A 16,116-nucleotide genomic window follows, 5' to 3' on the forward strand; every position below is an offset into this window, starting at 1 on the left:
TAAGCAACAGAAAATATTAAGTATTGCTCTGATTACGTGACTGCTTTGTATTTAACTGGAGAGCAAGGGCCAAGGGTCTCCAGATTTCTATCCCTGCAATCATGTTTCTGAGAAGTAGACTACAGTGAGATTTCAGAGCCCTTATTCCTCTCACCCTGAGTACTATCCTGTTTGTAAAGCATTTATATTTGTTTGTCATCTAATCACGTAGCCCCGTCATTCTCTTCCAAACTATCTCTCAAGCCTATTTCCACTGTCACCATCAAGGCTGCATTATTTCTTGCCTAGGCTACTAAGTTTTTTTTTTAACTTATCTCTCTTCATCACCCTTCGTCTGTGTCTCATCGATTCTCTACTCTGCAGCCAGACTGATCTTTTTAAAACACAAATCTATTTATCATTCCCATCTTATTACCCTTTGAAGGCTTCTCAGCATTGTAAAATGGCACCCAAAATCTCAAGGTTTATAACGTCCTGGCATGTTCTGTCACCGGCTTGCTGTCCAGTCTATCTTTGTGCCATTCTCCTGCTTGCTTGCTATGTCTCAGTCTCACTGGTCAGTTCCTTGAAGAAGCCACGTTTCTTGCTTAGGACCTATACACACGACCCAGTGTTCCCTCTCCCTGAAATGCTCTTTCCCTACCCTTTGCACACCTAACCCAGAGTCCTCCTTCTTGTCTTTCTGGCTTCCCAAAAAGCACTTTTGTGGGGCGCGGTGACAACGCCATTACAAGATGGCGCCGATTTCCGGTGGCCCGCCTGTAGTAAACAAGTTCAGCGCATGCGCAGAGTAAGTCCTGGCCCGTTCTATAAGTATGCATATGAAGGATCTTAGCTTGGCCTATCAGTAATAACCCTCGAGCGCTTTTAACCTATCCCCATCACTTCCCCCCTTCCTTAGAGTATATAAGTGTGTGAGAGCTTGTGCTCAGGGTCTTCCGCATCATGTAAGTTTAAAGGGAACCCCATTAAAGCACGGTCAGAAGAACTCCTGTTGCCGCGTCTTCCTTGCTGGCGAGGCGGGCGCGACACACTTTCTTGACAATGGAAAACAAATAAGGTTTGGGTAGGGAATCTTGACATTTTGGAGAATTTGCAAGTCCCTGGCCAAAAGCCATGGCATCAAAATAAAAAGGTCAAAGAATATGCTCCATAAATGGCCAACTTCCTTCAAGAAGCTCTTATGTCCAGATGAATAGAAATCCTTTCATCATAGATGGATAGAGTCCTCCTCCTCAGAAGTCAATTTCAGCACTGAGGTATTGAAGTGCTAGCAAAAGATGTGTACAATTATTTGGAGATAAGGTCACAGGATAACCTAAGAGGACTTTTTGTTGAAACCTTCATTTCCCCTTTCAATCCATTTATATACATTTACCTTCATCTCAAATGACTCTATGGATATTAGTCAACACATACAACATATTTTCTGCTTAGTTTTATTAATAGTAATCTCAAAGCACATTAGCCTGTACCACCAGCCCCTCCTAAATTAAAACAGGTTAATTTTAAAGGAAATCAGTAAGCACAAAAGAATTTTTTTGACAATAATGGAAAGTTCCAGTCACAGTATAATATTATATTCACTGTCAAGATGCTAAGAATTACTGAAAATGAATCCATTACCACCAGGAGGTCAAATACTGGGAAAGAACAGAGGCTAATAGGGTTTTTGCACATTTCTAAGGTTGCATAAAAGTTTTATGATTGAATCTGACAGTCTTAAAGTGCCCATGTCAATGATGTGTGTTAAATCACACGAAGCTAGAAAAAGGAGAAGAAAAGGCAATGTAGTAAATGCAAAATTATTTTTCTTGGAAATGAACTTTGAAGGACTAATTAATGAGAAGCATACTGTTTCCCAAAACTAGTGTTACCACCATAGGGAGGTCGATAGATGAAGCCAGAGTTTGTCAATTTGGAACTTCATTTGAAGTGGAAAACATTAAAATATTAACATATAGAAAAAGAAGCACATGGATAATCTTTGTACTCTTAGCTTACCAATGTTCAAGAAGCCAAAAAAATAAAAATAAAAATAAATAAAGCTGGTAGTTTTTAAAAAATTGAAGCATTATGGCAGTGGTTCTTAATGGAAGATAGACTAGCATCTCCTGGGGAGTGTTCTAAACCACACTCCATTGCCCTGGTGAGGCAGACCTGTGGGAATGGGAGGCGGGTAGCTTTAAGTACCTCCACAGATGACTCTGAGTAAGACTCTTAATTGAGAATTATTATTAATAAAAGGAAAAAGTACAATACTTAGATGCACAGTCTCTTTTGTCAATTTCTATTCAAACAAGGTCTAAAATACAGTAAGAACCATATTGAGGAGTTAATGTGCCAGATATCATCACTAAATTAGCAAAATTACCTAACTGTCCAAGTCATCTTAACTGATAAACTATGTACCTGGTGCAAGGAAAGACCCAAGAAGGGTCTGAAAGGAGTAGAAAGAGAAGCTGTTGCATCATTGGTTTTACTTAACAAAAAATCCTGAAGAACTGTATGATCTAAAAAAAGATGGTCCATATGGGGACCAGACAAGAGAAGTCTAAAGAATAAGCAGTCAGTCAGTGTGGCCTAGGGAAAGGAATGTGACTTATTTGAATTTCAGTTTGCTCAAGTGTAAGATGAGAGACTGGAATCAGGTTATATTAAAGGCCTTCCAGAACGAATAGTCTGTGATTCTATGCTGGGGGAGAAAGCATGAAGACTGGAGCAGTACTGTCCATCCGATTAGCAAACTACTAGTGGAATCGCAAAGGTAGTGAGAGTCTCAGTAAAGATTTTGGTTATAAACCAGATGTCATCCAAGTCCATGGCTTTAATTATCATGTATAGATAATAATTCTCTACTCCAGAGCTCTCCTTCAACTACAGACCAGTACTCCCAAATACCCACCCAGTATCCCCACTGATGATGTTTCACGGACACCTAAGATTCAACATGTCCAACATTATACCCACGGTCTTGCCTCATCTAATTACCCCATCTCATTTCCATGATCTATACCATCTTGCTGGTCTTATGGCAAATGGGAAGCATCCAAAGACTCCTTTCTCTTATGACCACAGTCAATCAATTACTTATTATTATTATTTTTGAGATAGGGTCTCACTCTGTCACCTGGGCTAGAGTGCAATGGCATCATCATAGATCACTACCACCTCAAACTCCTGGGCTACTTAATCAATTACTTATTTTTAAATTTTTTTGATTTTTCTCTCCTGAATATATTGAGAGTCTACCTGTTTATCTCCAATATCAACATCATAATTCAGGTAACTATGGTCTCACGGACAACTCTAAGAACTGTCTCCCTATATATGAACACAAGCACTCTGTGCACCTACACTCCCAGAGAAACAGTTTAGGATTGAAAATTTGGTCAATTCCCCTGCTTAAAACTTCTCAGTGGGTTTGTGTTTTTGGACTGGAGATCAAAAACATCTAAGATTGTGAATGATCTAGCTCTGTTCTACATTAATAACCTTATCTTATTCTTCTCTAGCCTTAGGAATCTTCTTTCAGTTTCTTGCATTTGCCAAGTTCCTTACTGCCCTGCACCATCTTTATACATGCTCCATTCTCCCTTTATACATGCTCAGTGCCAACATGCCATTCTTAAGGTAGTCTTTTCTGAGTCCCATCATCCCAATCTCATTTCCTATTATAGGCTTTATTAATTCTAATAATGTTTATTGAGTGTTTATTATGTGCTAAGCACTGTTTTAAGCATGTTCTACATATTAATTCATCCTTACCATGATCCCATGGTAGGTACTCCATAGTACATTTAAATGAATGAGGAATGAATGAGTGAATAAGATTAAAACCCTAGAGCCAAGGTATCTTAAAGCTGTACATTATACACTTAGGAAATATCTGGCTACTTTAAAAGATATTATGATAATGATTTCCATATATTGAGATCACACTATCAATAATGTCAAGTATTTGAGTGAAGTGATACCTACAAAAACATTTGATTCCTCAAAGCTTAGATATCTCTCATGAGAAAATATATTTAATTGGAAATGAAAGGGATAGAACATTGGTAATTTGAGAGTGTGGAGCTAAAGGCCATATTAGAAATATGTATGCATATTCTCATAAAGATATATGATTCAGATAATACCCACATGAGAGTTATTTCTTCTAGCGTAGGTTGGTGCCCTGTGACAGTTTTTATACAGGTGGCTGCATTTTTTCTACAGCAACTTGCTTACATCTTTATCTTTGTACACAGTTTTTATGTGTTAAAAACAGATCTGCTGTAGTCCCAGCTACTTGGGAGGCTGAGGCAGCAGGATCGCTTGAGCCCAGTAGTTTGAGGTTGCTGTGAGCTAGGCTGACGCCACAGCACTCACTCTAGCCTGGGCAACAAAGTGAGACTCCGTCTCAAAAACAGAAAAATAACAACAACAACAAAAAACTGGAAAAGAAAAAAAAACACAGATCTGAAAGATGTTCTTTAATACATCCATGTTAACAGAATCTAACAGGCCTTATAATAAAATATCATCAATTAAAAAATTAAAATATTCTAAAAAGGGTACATTCACACTGCAAATTATTTAGGATAGTCAATCTCTTGGGTCTAAAGCCATTTGTGAGCTCCAACCTACACTATTTTTGTCCTCAACCTACCATACTGCTTCGTATGAGACCAATGTACACTGAATTAAAGAAGAACCACTATTCTTTTTTTTTTTTTTTTTTTTTTTTTTTTGAGACAGAGTCTCGCTTTGTTGTCCAGGCTAGAGTGAGTGCCGTGGCGTCAGCCTAGCTCACAGCAACCTCAAACTCCTGGGGTCGAGCGATTCTTCTGCCTCAGCCTCCCGAGTAGCTGGGACTACAGGCATGCGCCACCATGCCCGGCTAATTTTTTATATATATATATCAGTTGGCCAATTAATTTCTTTCTATTTATAGTAGAGACGAGGTCTCACTCTTGCTCAGGCTGGTTTTGAACTCCTGACCTTGAGCAATCCGCCCGCCTCGGCCTCCCAGAGAGCTAGGATTACAGGCGTGAGCCACCGCGCCCGGCCACTATTCTTGAACCATTCATTTTCTTAAATCTTCTACTCTAGTCAGAATGGATTAGATACTCATCACCGTAGTCTACCGATCTCTACAAGTGTAAGTGCAGAGTCAATGGGCGCAGACATTTAACTTTTATGAGGCAGAACCATATTAATTTCCAAAACTAAGAACAATTTGGACCCTCACCAACAGTACATGATAGACATTAAATCAATTCCCCTTTTAAATCTGTTAAGTCACTTTAGAACAAGATTATAGAAATCAGTAAGCCAATAATCAAATAAATAAAAAAAACTTAGTAAGAAAAAAGAGGTGCTATAACTAACCATCTATTTTCCAAAGGCAAGTAGATATCACAATTTGGGACCAGAATGGCATAATAATACGTATCTTCCTCATTTGTGTTATTATAAGAAGCCATAAATTTATTATATTCATGTTCAATTAGAAGTTCCACGTGGATACCAAGTAGAGTTTGGTGTATAAATGTAACATTTTAATTTCATAAAGAACTGTTTGACTTAATAAATCATTTACTCATCAATTTGAGACTTGTGCCCATCCAATAGAGGATAAAGGAATATAACTTTATTTTTTTAAAGCTAGGTCTTATTCTATGCATATGTTTTAAAGGGGTTGTTGTTAGCCTTTTTGATGGCTAAAATCAAGTAAAAAAACTTTGAAACTTTGTTGCTATATATATTAATTGATCTGTTCAATTATTTGATCTTTCATTTATGTGTTCTTCAGTCCATCTCTACATACACTCACTTTTCTATCCACTCATCACACAGTGTGTACACCATTAGACTTAATGAGCTCTTAGGCCTGCAGCTTGCCATTAGAATATTTCACTTTTTTCCATCATCATTTTCTACTTCCTGACCCCTAGGAAGAGCTACAATACTGGGGGGAAGCTTTCTTTTCTGTTTAAGTGAATAAGAGGATATCCATGGAACTCAATGAAGGTTAATTGTCACACTAGTCAGAGGACATGTGCTTCTTGCAAGACTTTGATTACTAATTAAAGTTATTTATTTCACCTGGGATATAGACGCCACTGAGTCATAGATGGTCTAAAACAGTTTCAATGTATTCCTGCTTAGAGTCAGTATCAATCCCCAATCTTAATTTCCACAGAAACAGCTTCTAAACTGTGTCTAATAATTCACTTTTTCCCTGATTCCTTATACTCATGTCTTTGCTCCTCTTCCTGGTGGCCCCTCCCCACCACCTTTCGCATTTTCTTCCCTTCACTCATAAGAATGGATAGATACCCAGCAAGCTCCTACTCATCTCTCTTTAAATTTTAGAAAAGTTAAAAGCAAACACATAAGTTACCAGAGTTAGGTTAAGGAAGGGGAACATAATGAAATCTCACCTGTATCTTGTGCAAGTAGTGTTCTGACCTGCAGGAGCTACTGGTTTAAAAGTGACCCGTGGGGAAACTTGGGCTGACAGCAGAAATCCCAAGGCAAGAATAATGAGTGCTACGGTGGTACCTAAAAAACAAACAAACAACAACAACAAAATTTATATCAGAGAATAGTTGACAACATTCTTCCAAAGCAGATTGAGTTTGGTAAAAACAACAACAACAACAAAAAACACTTCTGAAAAAATTACTTTCATCTATTTTCACTGGATTAAAAAAAATGCTACTAATGTATAAACAAATTATCAGAACTCAGCACATTCATTGTGAGATATGATAAGAGTGAAATTCAAACAAATACATTTGTTAGCCAAACAGTAAATTGGTAATGATTTTCTTTTAAAAAAAAAAAAAGCCATTTAGGATTACTGAGAATCTCAAAATCAATTAAGTTAACCAAGATTATTGAGTGCCTAACACGGCAGTAACTATGAAAGGCAACAGAATGACATTGAGTGTTCCTTGTATTCCTTTCAGTGCCAAGAAACTTGTTCGATCACGATCACGTAACATTTAAATCAGTAAACTAAAATGCAACAGACTATTTCTAAAGCAGTTGAAAAAGCATTTATTAAAAGGAGCAGCATTTTTTTAAGACTTTAAGGTGCCAGAAATGACATAACACATGTATATATTTGTCATTCCAGTTGGTATTTGAAAGTGGAATATTTGCCTTTGATTTTAAAGTATAGGATTGGTGATTAGGCATATCACCTATATAACAGGCCAATTTTTGTGTCTCTGATAGACAAACTGATGGTAAATAAGAACATTTTTGAACTTCTGAGTGTTGTTCCAGCCACAGACATCATGAGGATAAATAAAAGGGCTACAGGAAGGAAGGAGAAAGAAAATATGGCTGCATTGATTTGCACAATTTATTTGAATGAGACAATATATTTAAAATATGGAATTTAGGGAAGGCATTTATATAGTTTAACTAATAAAGTTTTTATTAGTTAAACTAAGAGATAATATCTGATGTAATAAGTTACATTAACTACCCAGTACAGGGCTTAGATTGTTAGAAATACTCACAAAAACTTCCTTTCCTATGACTCTACTAGAGCAGTTTTAAGAAACATATGCTCCAGATCCCATCTTCAGAGATTCTAATTTAGCAGTTCTAAGACAGGGCCCAAGAATCCATATTTTAAAATAAGTAACCTTGGTAATTCTGATGGAGACAGCCTGTGAGTGATGACTTCAGACATATTCCACTACTAAAATATATACAGGGAAAAACACAGTATTTCTGGCTTTCTGATTTAGTACTAATAAAGCTACATAGATGTAAATCTTCCACTATTAAAAGAATCAAGAGGCTGTCACTGAATTTGTAATATTTACCAAAAAAGCCAGTTCTCTCTCTCTCTTTTTTTTTTTTGAGACAGAGTCTCACTCAGTTGCCCAGACTAGAGTGAGTGCCGTGGCATCAGCCTAGCTCACAGCAACTTCAAACTCCTGGGCTCAAGTGATCCTTCTGCCTCAGCCTCCCAAGTAGCTGGGACTACAGGCATGCGCCACCATGCCTGACTAATTTTTTCTATGTATTTTTAGTTGGCCAATTAATTTCTTTCTATTTTTAGTAGAGACAGGGTCTCGCTCTTGCTCAGGCTAGTTTCAAACTCCTGACCTTGAGCGATCCTCCTGCCTCGACCTCCCAGAGTGCTAGGATTACAGGCGTGAGCCACTGCACCTGGCCATAAAAAGCCAGTTCTCTGACCAAGTTTTGAAAATATTAAAAAAGTTAGAACACCACAAAATGTTCTATATTTAAAATTATTCATGGCCTACATATTTTATATTTCTTTGTATAAAAAGGTTTTTCTTGTACAGGCTTCAATATAGGTTATTTGTAGCAATTTTTAAAGAATGAATACCTATTCAAAAATTACTTTTATAAGATTTTTCTATATATATATATTTTTTTTTTTGAGACAGAGTCTTGCTTTGTTGTCCAGGCTAGAGTGAGTGCTGTGGCGTCAGCCTAGCTCACAGCAACCTCAAACTCCTGGGCTTGAGCAATCCTTCTGCCTCAGCCTCCCGAGTAGCTGGGACTACAGGCATGCGTCACCATGCCCAGCTAATTTATATATATATATCAGTTGGCCAATTGATTTCATTCTATTTATAGTAGATACGGGGTCTCCCTCTTGCTCAGGCTGGTTTTGAACTCCTGACCTTGAGCAATCCGCCCGCCTCAGCCTCCCAAGAGCTAGGATTACAGGCGTGAGCCACCACGCCCGGCTAAGATTTTTCTATATTTTTAAGTCAATATAATAAATCATAATAAAAACACAAAATAGGGAACAATACTGAATCAAAGTTTTAAAAATTCTAGGCTGTAGCCAATTCAAGAAATTTAAAATAGAGGTCGGGCGTGGGGGCTCACACCTATAATCCTAGCACTCTGGGAGGCGGAGGAGGGAGGATCGCTTGAGCTCAGGAGATCAAGACCAGCCTGAGTAAGAGTGAGACTCTGTCTCTACTAAAAATAGAAAAAATTAGCCAGGCGTGGTGACAAGAACCCGTACAAGAACAGCTACTTGGGAGGCTGAGGCAGGAGGATTGTTTGAGCCCAGGAGTTTGTGGCTGCTGTGAGCGAGGCTGATGCTGTAGCACTTACCTGGGCAACAGAGTGAGACTCCGTCCCAAAGGAAAAAAAAAAACACACCAAAAACAGTATTCCAATACTTACCACTATTAAAATATCAAATATATAGTTACATACAAATGAATAAAACAAAAACATATTGAAATAAAAATATGACTAACACTGAATCAATTAGTATTAGAATGTGAAAGAAAATACCTATTGTGAGGGTCACACTGGAGTAATATTAACACACTAACAAGGCTGTTTAGCAGTAAGTCTCCTTCTGAAGGTATAAACTTCTGAAGTTCCCAGATTATGACAATGGAGGCTGATTTCACAGTATGGTTAAAACAACAAAGGGTCACTCTTTGGCGATAATAATGCTGTGACAGCTAAAATGCTCTGAACACTTCACTCTGTGTCAGGTTGTATTTTAAATGTTATACATATATAAATGTGTTAAATCCTCATCACGATTCTATGAAGTCAGGATGATAATTAATCCCCATTTATAGATGAGGAAATATAACTTTGCCCAAAATTACAAAATTCAAACCCACACAGTCAGGCTTTATATCGATAATGCCCCCTAAATTCTGCAGAACTAATAAGAAGTGTTATAGTGGAATACAACAAATGAAGGGACACAGGCTGCTAGAAAAAATGTTTAATCTCCCAGAGCTCAAAAGCCAAATCCCAAATTGAAAAAGCACTTAAATTCTATTTAAAAGATAGACCTAATTAGACAGCACGATTCATTGTTGGATAGCTCTGATTATTAGGAATATTTTTCTTGTATTAAGTAAAAATCTATGTCCTCATAACAACTACTGTCTGCTAGAATAATGTATCTATGAGGCTGTCCTTTAGTCTTTTCTCCAGGCTAAGCAACTCTGGTTTCTTCAACAGGTTTACAAATGTATGGTTTTGAAACCCTCATTTGTCCTTTACCTTTCTTCACTTACCCTCTCTGTTCCCTACGTAGCTTGATTGTTGGCCATCACCTCTGCCCCTTAATCAGACAATCTCTCACCTTCCCCTCAGTGCTTTTACTGCAGTCCAATTCACGTGACTGGACTCAAGGGTTCCTACTGCTTAAGCAAGAACGGGAGGTGGAAGTGTTCTACTCTTCCTTCTAGGGTGAGGGCTGGGGGAGCAGAGGTATGCCTAATTGAGTTTGAAATTCAGAATGTATTTTCTCATTAAATCTGGGATGAGTGCCTAAAATAGTCCTGTTAGACCAATGTTTTAGGTATAAGTTGGTTAAAACAGAACTTAGTAAATGCTGCCCTGGAAACTTTACATTTTAATGGAAAAATGTATTTTTACTCAATAAACTTATAAAGTAGCTATTAGAGTTCAGCTAATTGATAGGTAGGAATGTGCTTGCACATTTGGGAAAAAGTTAGAAAATTATATGATGCAACCAAGTGAAGACAATGTCAAAGATGGGTCCCATTCTGTCAAGTGAAAAAGCCCTTGTGTTACAGAGAAGTAACAAATGAAATGGACAGAATTTAAACACAAAAGATACTTGAGAGTAAGAAAATTTTGCCTTATTTAGTCATTACAAAAAACACATTTAACCAACTAGAATTTATGCCAGAACTTAGACCTGTCTCAAACATAAAAAGAGTCTGTCTCTGTTTTGTAAAGAAATTATATGATTTTAATATTCCATTGTTGAAAGAGCTTTGGAAAAAAAATGCCACCAATTTACTTCCACACTATTCCAAATTTAAAAATATAACATATGTTAAAAATCAAATTTCTGAATACCAAGTTTTTCAAACAAGGATAGAACAAAAAATGATTATACTTTTCACTTTTGCACCTTTGAGCAGAACTCATAATAACAGAAAAATGTTACCCTCAGTAGGTCCAAATTGTTCTTGCAATCCTAGTCACATTCTAGTAGTTTCTAGTCACATATTGTAACATTTATTAAAAGCTCTTTTTTTTCTCTATAAGAACTCTAATTTTATATTGCTTGGCTAAGAAACAAATATTAGAAGTGTTATCAGTATTGTATTTTGGAAGGTTGACTTGTAATTGTTAGAAAAAAAATTTACAACTGAATCGTCCATCCAGGAACCTACCTGCTAAACTACCAAAGGTAAGCTTTCTGCGGCCCACTTTCTCAACAAGCCAGACTCCCACGAGTGTGAAAATGAAATTCGTGAAGGCTGTAACTGAAGCCAGCCATATTGCAAGTCTATCGTCTTCAACACCAGACATCTGCAGAATGGTTGCACTGTAGTACCTGCAAGGCAAAGAATAAAAACAATTGCTGTTGATAGTTATTCAAACAAAAGGAGTTGTTCAGACAGAAAAAGATGCAGCCATCTCAAAATAAATTTTAAAAAAAGAATAGCTGTAATAATAACATCAAGTTAATATGGGAATTCATGTGAGCCGCTGAAAGGATCACAACATAGAGACTGTGTTCAGATAAATTTATTTTGAACTTTGTATGTCAATAAAAGACACCCAAAGCAAGTGGATAGAGGGCTGAAGGCTTCCAAAATGAAGCATGCCTTACAAGTAGGTAAAACGGTAGCCGGCACTTACACCAAAACTATCAAGGGTAGGTTCCAAGTCCATGGAATGAATCTGAAGTCATTATACACTGTGAATTAATGTCTTTAAAATAACAAAGTGACTCACTGCATATAATATGGAAATGTGATATAATGATAGAAATCTGTTACAAGTAAAGAATCTCATCAAAGACGACAAAGAGTAAGAATGGTCAGAATATATCTGGCATTTGTGTAAGCAGATGAGAAACTGACATGATATACACAAGAATGGTTTATGGTTCCTGGAAGGTAAGTCTGTAGCACAATCTGTAAGATTAGGCTCTGTAGACTCATTTTGTGCTAAATGAATTCACTAGAGACTGGCTCTTAAAAAACCATAATGCCAGTATGTTGATGCACAATGAAAGATATGTCTGGCACATTTAGGAATGATAGTTTTCTCACAGGACATTTCTTTTACGTTGGAAATATTGGTAGCTAAATCAGCTGATTTCTTTAAAGTTGACCCAAACAAAGCAAAATACTCCCAGGGAGTCACTGATGAAATGTGATAGACTTTAAATCCTAAAGATACATTCTGAATCATGGCTTTGCCTAGCTTTCACAATATTTCAAAAATAAAATGTTTTAAATATATTTAAAGTTTCATTGATTCATCAATGACTTCTATTTTCAAATTAATGATAATGGCTCTTATGTAAAATAGTAACACCAATATGGACTTGTTCATTTTGATAAAAAGTGTTTTCCTTTTTTAAATTAGTAAACCAAACTTATAAATTACTATGCAGCATGAAAGATGTGCTTTACTGATCACACTAAAAATTATGCCAACCATTTTAAGACTTTGATTTCTGACAGCTGTTGTAAAAACAGAAATTCCTTGTGGAATTATCCCCATCATCATGAAAATTGTGAATATTTTGCGGTCAGAGTGTAAAGTGATGATAAAAATTATGAAAACAATTTATTCCATCTGAATACTGTTTTACAGTTTCCACGTTTGACTGTATACATTTTCATAAAGACCTATGCAGCAAGGTCAAATCTATATGCAATCACGAAGAAACTAACTGAATACGAAATCTAAAAAAAAGCAGGGAAAAGAAATGCTGAGAGAAAATTCAAATACTTAAAGCCAAATGAATTTTATACTTGCCATGAAACTAAATTTGAGTCTTCTCAATGCTTTAATAATAAAAGTAGATACTTTGCATAAAATAATTCTTCCAAATAGAGGCATGACAAAATTAAAGAGAGGGTGTTTTGATGTTTTCTTTTTTAATATAGTAAAATTATGAAATGACCAAGTGTTAAATTATAGTACAGAAAGGGAAGTAGTATGAAACAAAACAGTCTAAATTTTACTTATACTTAAAATGAAAAACATTATTACATAGGCATAAAAATTTTTTTATGATGCTTAAGTTTGAAAGGCAAAAATACAACCAAACATTGGCCTGAGATTTAGAAACCTGCATTCTAATGGCATCTCTGTGGTATGCTGGCCAGGCTGGTTAACATAATCACACGTTCACTGAGTATTTATTTCTTGAGTCCCTACTATATAACCTATGCGAATTACTAAGATCCCACAGATATGTTATTAGATTCTGGTGCTGCCCACAAGAAGCTCACAGTCTAGTGTAAGAAAATAAAATGGCAAGAAATCATTTTAATATCACAAGGTGTACAAGTCACAAATTGGCACAAAAGGACAGAGCAAACAATTTTATTTGATGTAGAAGATTCCTGTATTTTCCTGGGAATTAATGTTTGAGTGGAGCCTTGAACTCAACTGGGGTTTACCAGCAGATAAGACAATCTGGGAGGGTGTTGAAGGTGATAGAAATGACATATATGACGAGCAAAAGGACATGACAGTACACTGGGTACACAAATGTAATTACTTTACCTTGGCGTAACATAAAATGCATATGACAGATAAGTATGACATAAGGCTGTAGCAGGAACTTCTTTGTGGATGAGCCATGAATGGCATGTTCTAGGCTTTATTCTGTTGCAATGGAAAACCATGAAATGGACTTTAAAGAGAAGTATTAATAACAAGATTAAATCTGTTCTATGAGAAGATCACTCTGATAATAGCCAAGTGAGTGGACTGGAGCCAGACTGAACAAAAGGTATGTTGTTTGGAAGTCTACTTCAAGTCATTACACTAGCAACAGGCAACTACAGATTGTCTGGATCAGGCATCCTCAAACTACGGCCCTCGGGCCACATGCCGCCCCGCCTAGGACATTTATCCGGCCTGCTGGGTGTTTTTGCCACCACTGCCAGTTCTACTTAGCAGCTGACTCGTCCCGGGCCCACAGTGCACACTCTCCAATGGTCTGAGGGACAGTGAACTGGCCCCCTGTTTAAAAAGTTTGAGGACCCCTGGTCTGGATTAATGACAAATAGAGAACAAGGGCTGAAATTAACTGACAGCCTGTATCTTCCTCTCAGAAAGAGCTGCAACTCCAGCCCCCATTAAACCTTGTCTTGTGTGGACTGCCTTGAGTTTCCCCTTCATTTCCTTTCTCCGACACTGGTAAATATATTAGGTTTTATTGCTGCCATAACAAATCATCACCATAAGCACAAGTGGCTTTGAAATGACACAAACTTACCATCTTACAGTCCTGTGGGTTGGGAATCTGACATAGGTCTCCCTAGGTGTCAAAAGTCAAAATGGTCAGCAGGGCTCCCTTCCTTTATGAAGGCTCCAGGGGAAATCATTCCCTTGCTTTTTTCCCTTGCTTTTTTTTTAGAGGTGCTCCCCCATCTGCCAATTCCTTGGCTAGTGGCCCCTTTCCTCAATCTTCAAAGGCAACAATAGTTAGTCAAGTCCCTCTCATGTCGCTTCACTATAAGCCTTTCTTTACCTTCCTTTTCTACACGTAAGGAATCCAGTGATTATATAGGGCCCACTCACATATCCAGGATAACCCCCCTAATTAAGGAAAACTGATTAGCCGATCTAATTCGGTCTGTAACCTTGTATCTCCCTTTGCCACATAAGGTAACACATTCACAGGTTCTGAGGATTAGGATGTGTACGTACATCTTTGTGGGGACCATTATTCTGCCTATTACAGTAAACTTGCTAATAAGCAGTAAAATAAGCAAAAGCCAACTGTTAGAATGAGAAGGAAGGAATGAAAGACAAGGACATTCACATAAAGGATAATCGGTTCCAGAAAAATTCAGGCAATAACTATATTCTCTTTCATAGGGCAGGAAATGATGTAACTAGGTCAGAATAAAATTCACAAACCTAATTTTTAAAAGTCAGCTCAGGAACTTGTGGAAAGATACATTTAACTTACATGTTGACGCATATGAATTCCAATGTTTTCATAAATAACGATATCAGCCAACCATTTAAGTAATCGGTTATCACTGTTTTTACAATCTTCTAAACTTTTATGTAGTAGTTTCAATTTCTAAGGGACTAAGTATTCATTCAAAAGATGCACGAAGCATAAGAGAGGCTTCTTTGTGAAAGAACAGTATGAACAACTGGAAAAGGCTTTCTTTTCTTTCTAGACTCAAAGCAGGAAAGCCTTCTCTTTTCAAAGTCATTTTATAATATCTATATCTATCAGACAAACTATCATCTTCTCCAAAGATTCCCTGGGCAAACTTTGGTCATCTCTCACATACCACCTCTTCCCCAGAGTGAAGTTGAAAGGTTTACAACTCTCAGTAGACGTTTAAGAACAGCCAAGCCTGGAACTGTAGTATGTGCGCACTGCTACCTTAGAGATTTTGTGATAGCCAGCTTTCAGTCCTGAATTTTCAACCTAACACAAAATAGCTTTAGCAAACATGCAGACTTTGTTAATGACAACCTATCCTAATGAGGACTTTGAACTACCAATTCAAGTATAAACATGAGTATTTCGTATGCTTAGCAAAATACACCTATTAAGCTGCTATTTAAATAAAGCACCTCCTAGGAATTTCTGAATAAGCTATCTTTTTTCTAGCTTATCGAGGCCAAAGCCTGTCTTTTTCACTATTACCAGTGTTGCATAATAACAGCAAGAAATAGTCAATAATTGTTGAATTTATTAAATTTATTGACAAACTTTTAAAAATGGATTAAGAATATTTAGGAAAAAAAGGTACCTAAAACAAAAATTAAAGACTGTTAAGAGAGTGTTATATTTGAGATTTGCAAGGCCTCAGGACAGAAAGACAGAGCCACCGAGGCTGTAATTATCAAAGGAGTTCTATTGTCTAGCTCTAGAGCTAGGTTCTGAGCCCCCAAAGTGCCAGCGCAGTGGCCTCTTTTTCAGGCAGGGACCCTCCTTTGTGTGCTAGTGCCCTTTTATAACTAAATTGTTTACACACACTGATCATGCATCCGCCCCCATAGTGATTCTTACTTTATCTTGCCCCTGATAGGCTCTAACTTGTTCTGGGTCCTAGCTGAGAGACTCTGGTTTCTGCGTTCTTTGTCTTTTTCTTCTGTATCCCA

The 16,116-nt window shown here is 37.1% G+C and overlaps 1 protein-coding gene across 1 annotated transcript in view; it reads right to left on the reverse strand.

Annotated features, from left to right (window-relative positions):
- The window catches only part of SLC2A13 (solute carrier family 2 member 13), a 343,690-nt gene that overhangs the window by 91,588 nt on the left and 235,986 nt on the right, over window positions 1–16,116 (reverse strand). Inside the window, exons 5-6 of the mRNA XM_012788702.2 lie at window positions 11,184–11,347; window positions 6,432–6,552 (exon numbers count right to left, since the gene is read on the reverse strand). Coding sequence (XP_012644156.2) covers window positions 6,432–6,552; window positions 11,184–11,347 — 285 coding nt within the window. The remainder of the gene's footprint in view (window positions 1–6,431; window positions 6,553–11,183; window positions 11,348–16,116) is intronic.

This window comes from Microcebus murinus, chromosome 10 (genome assembly GCF_040939455.1).
Source record: "Microcebus murinus isolate Inina chromosome 10, M.murinus_Inina_mat1.0, whole genome shotgun sequence".
Lineage (NCBI taxonomy): Eukaryota > Metazoa > Chordata > Mammalia > Primates > Cheirogaleidae > Microcebus > Microcebus murinus.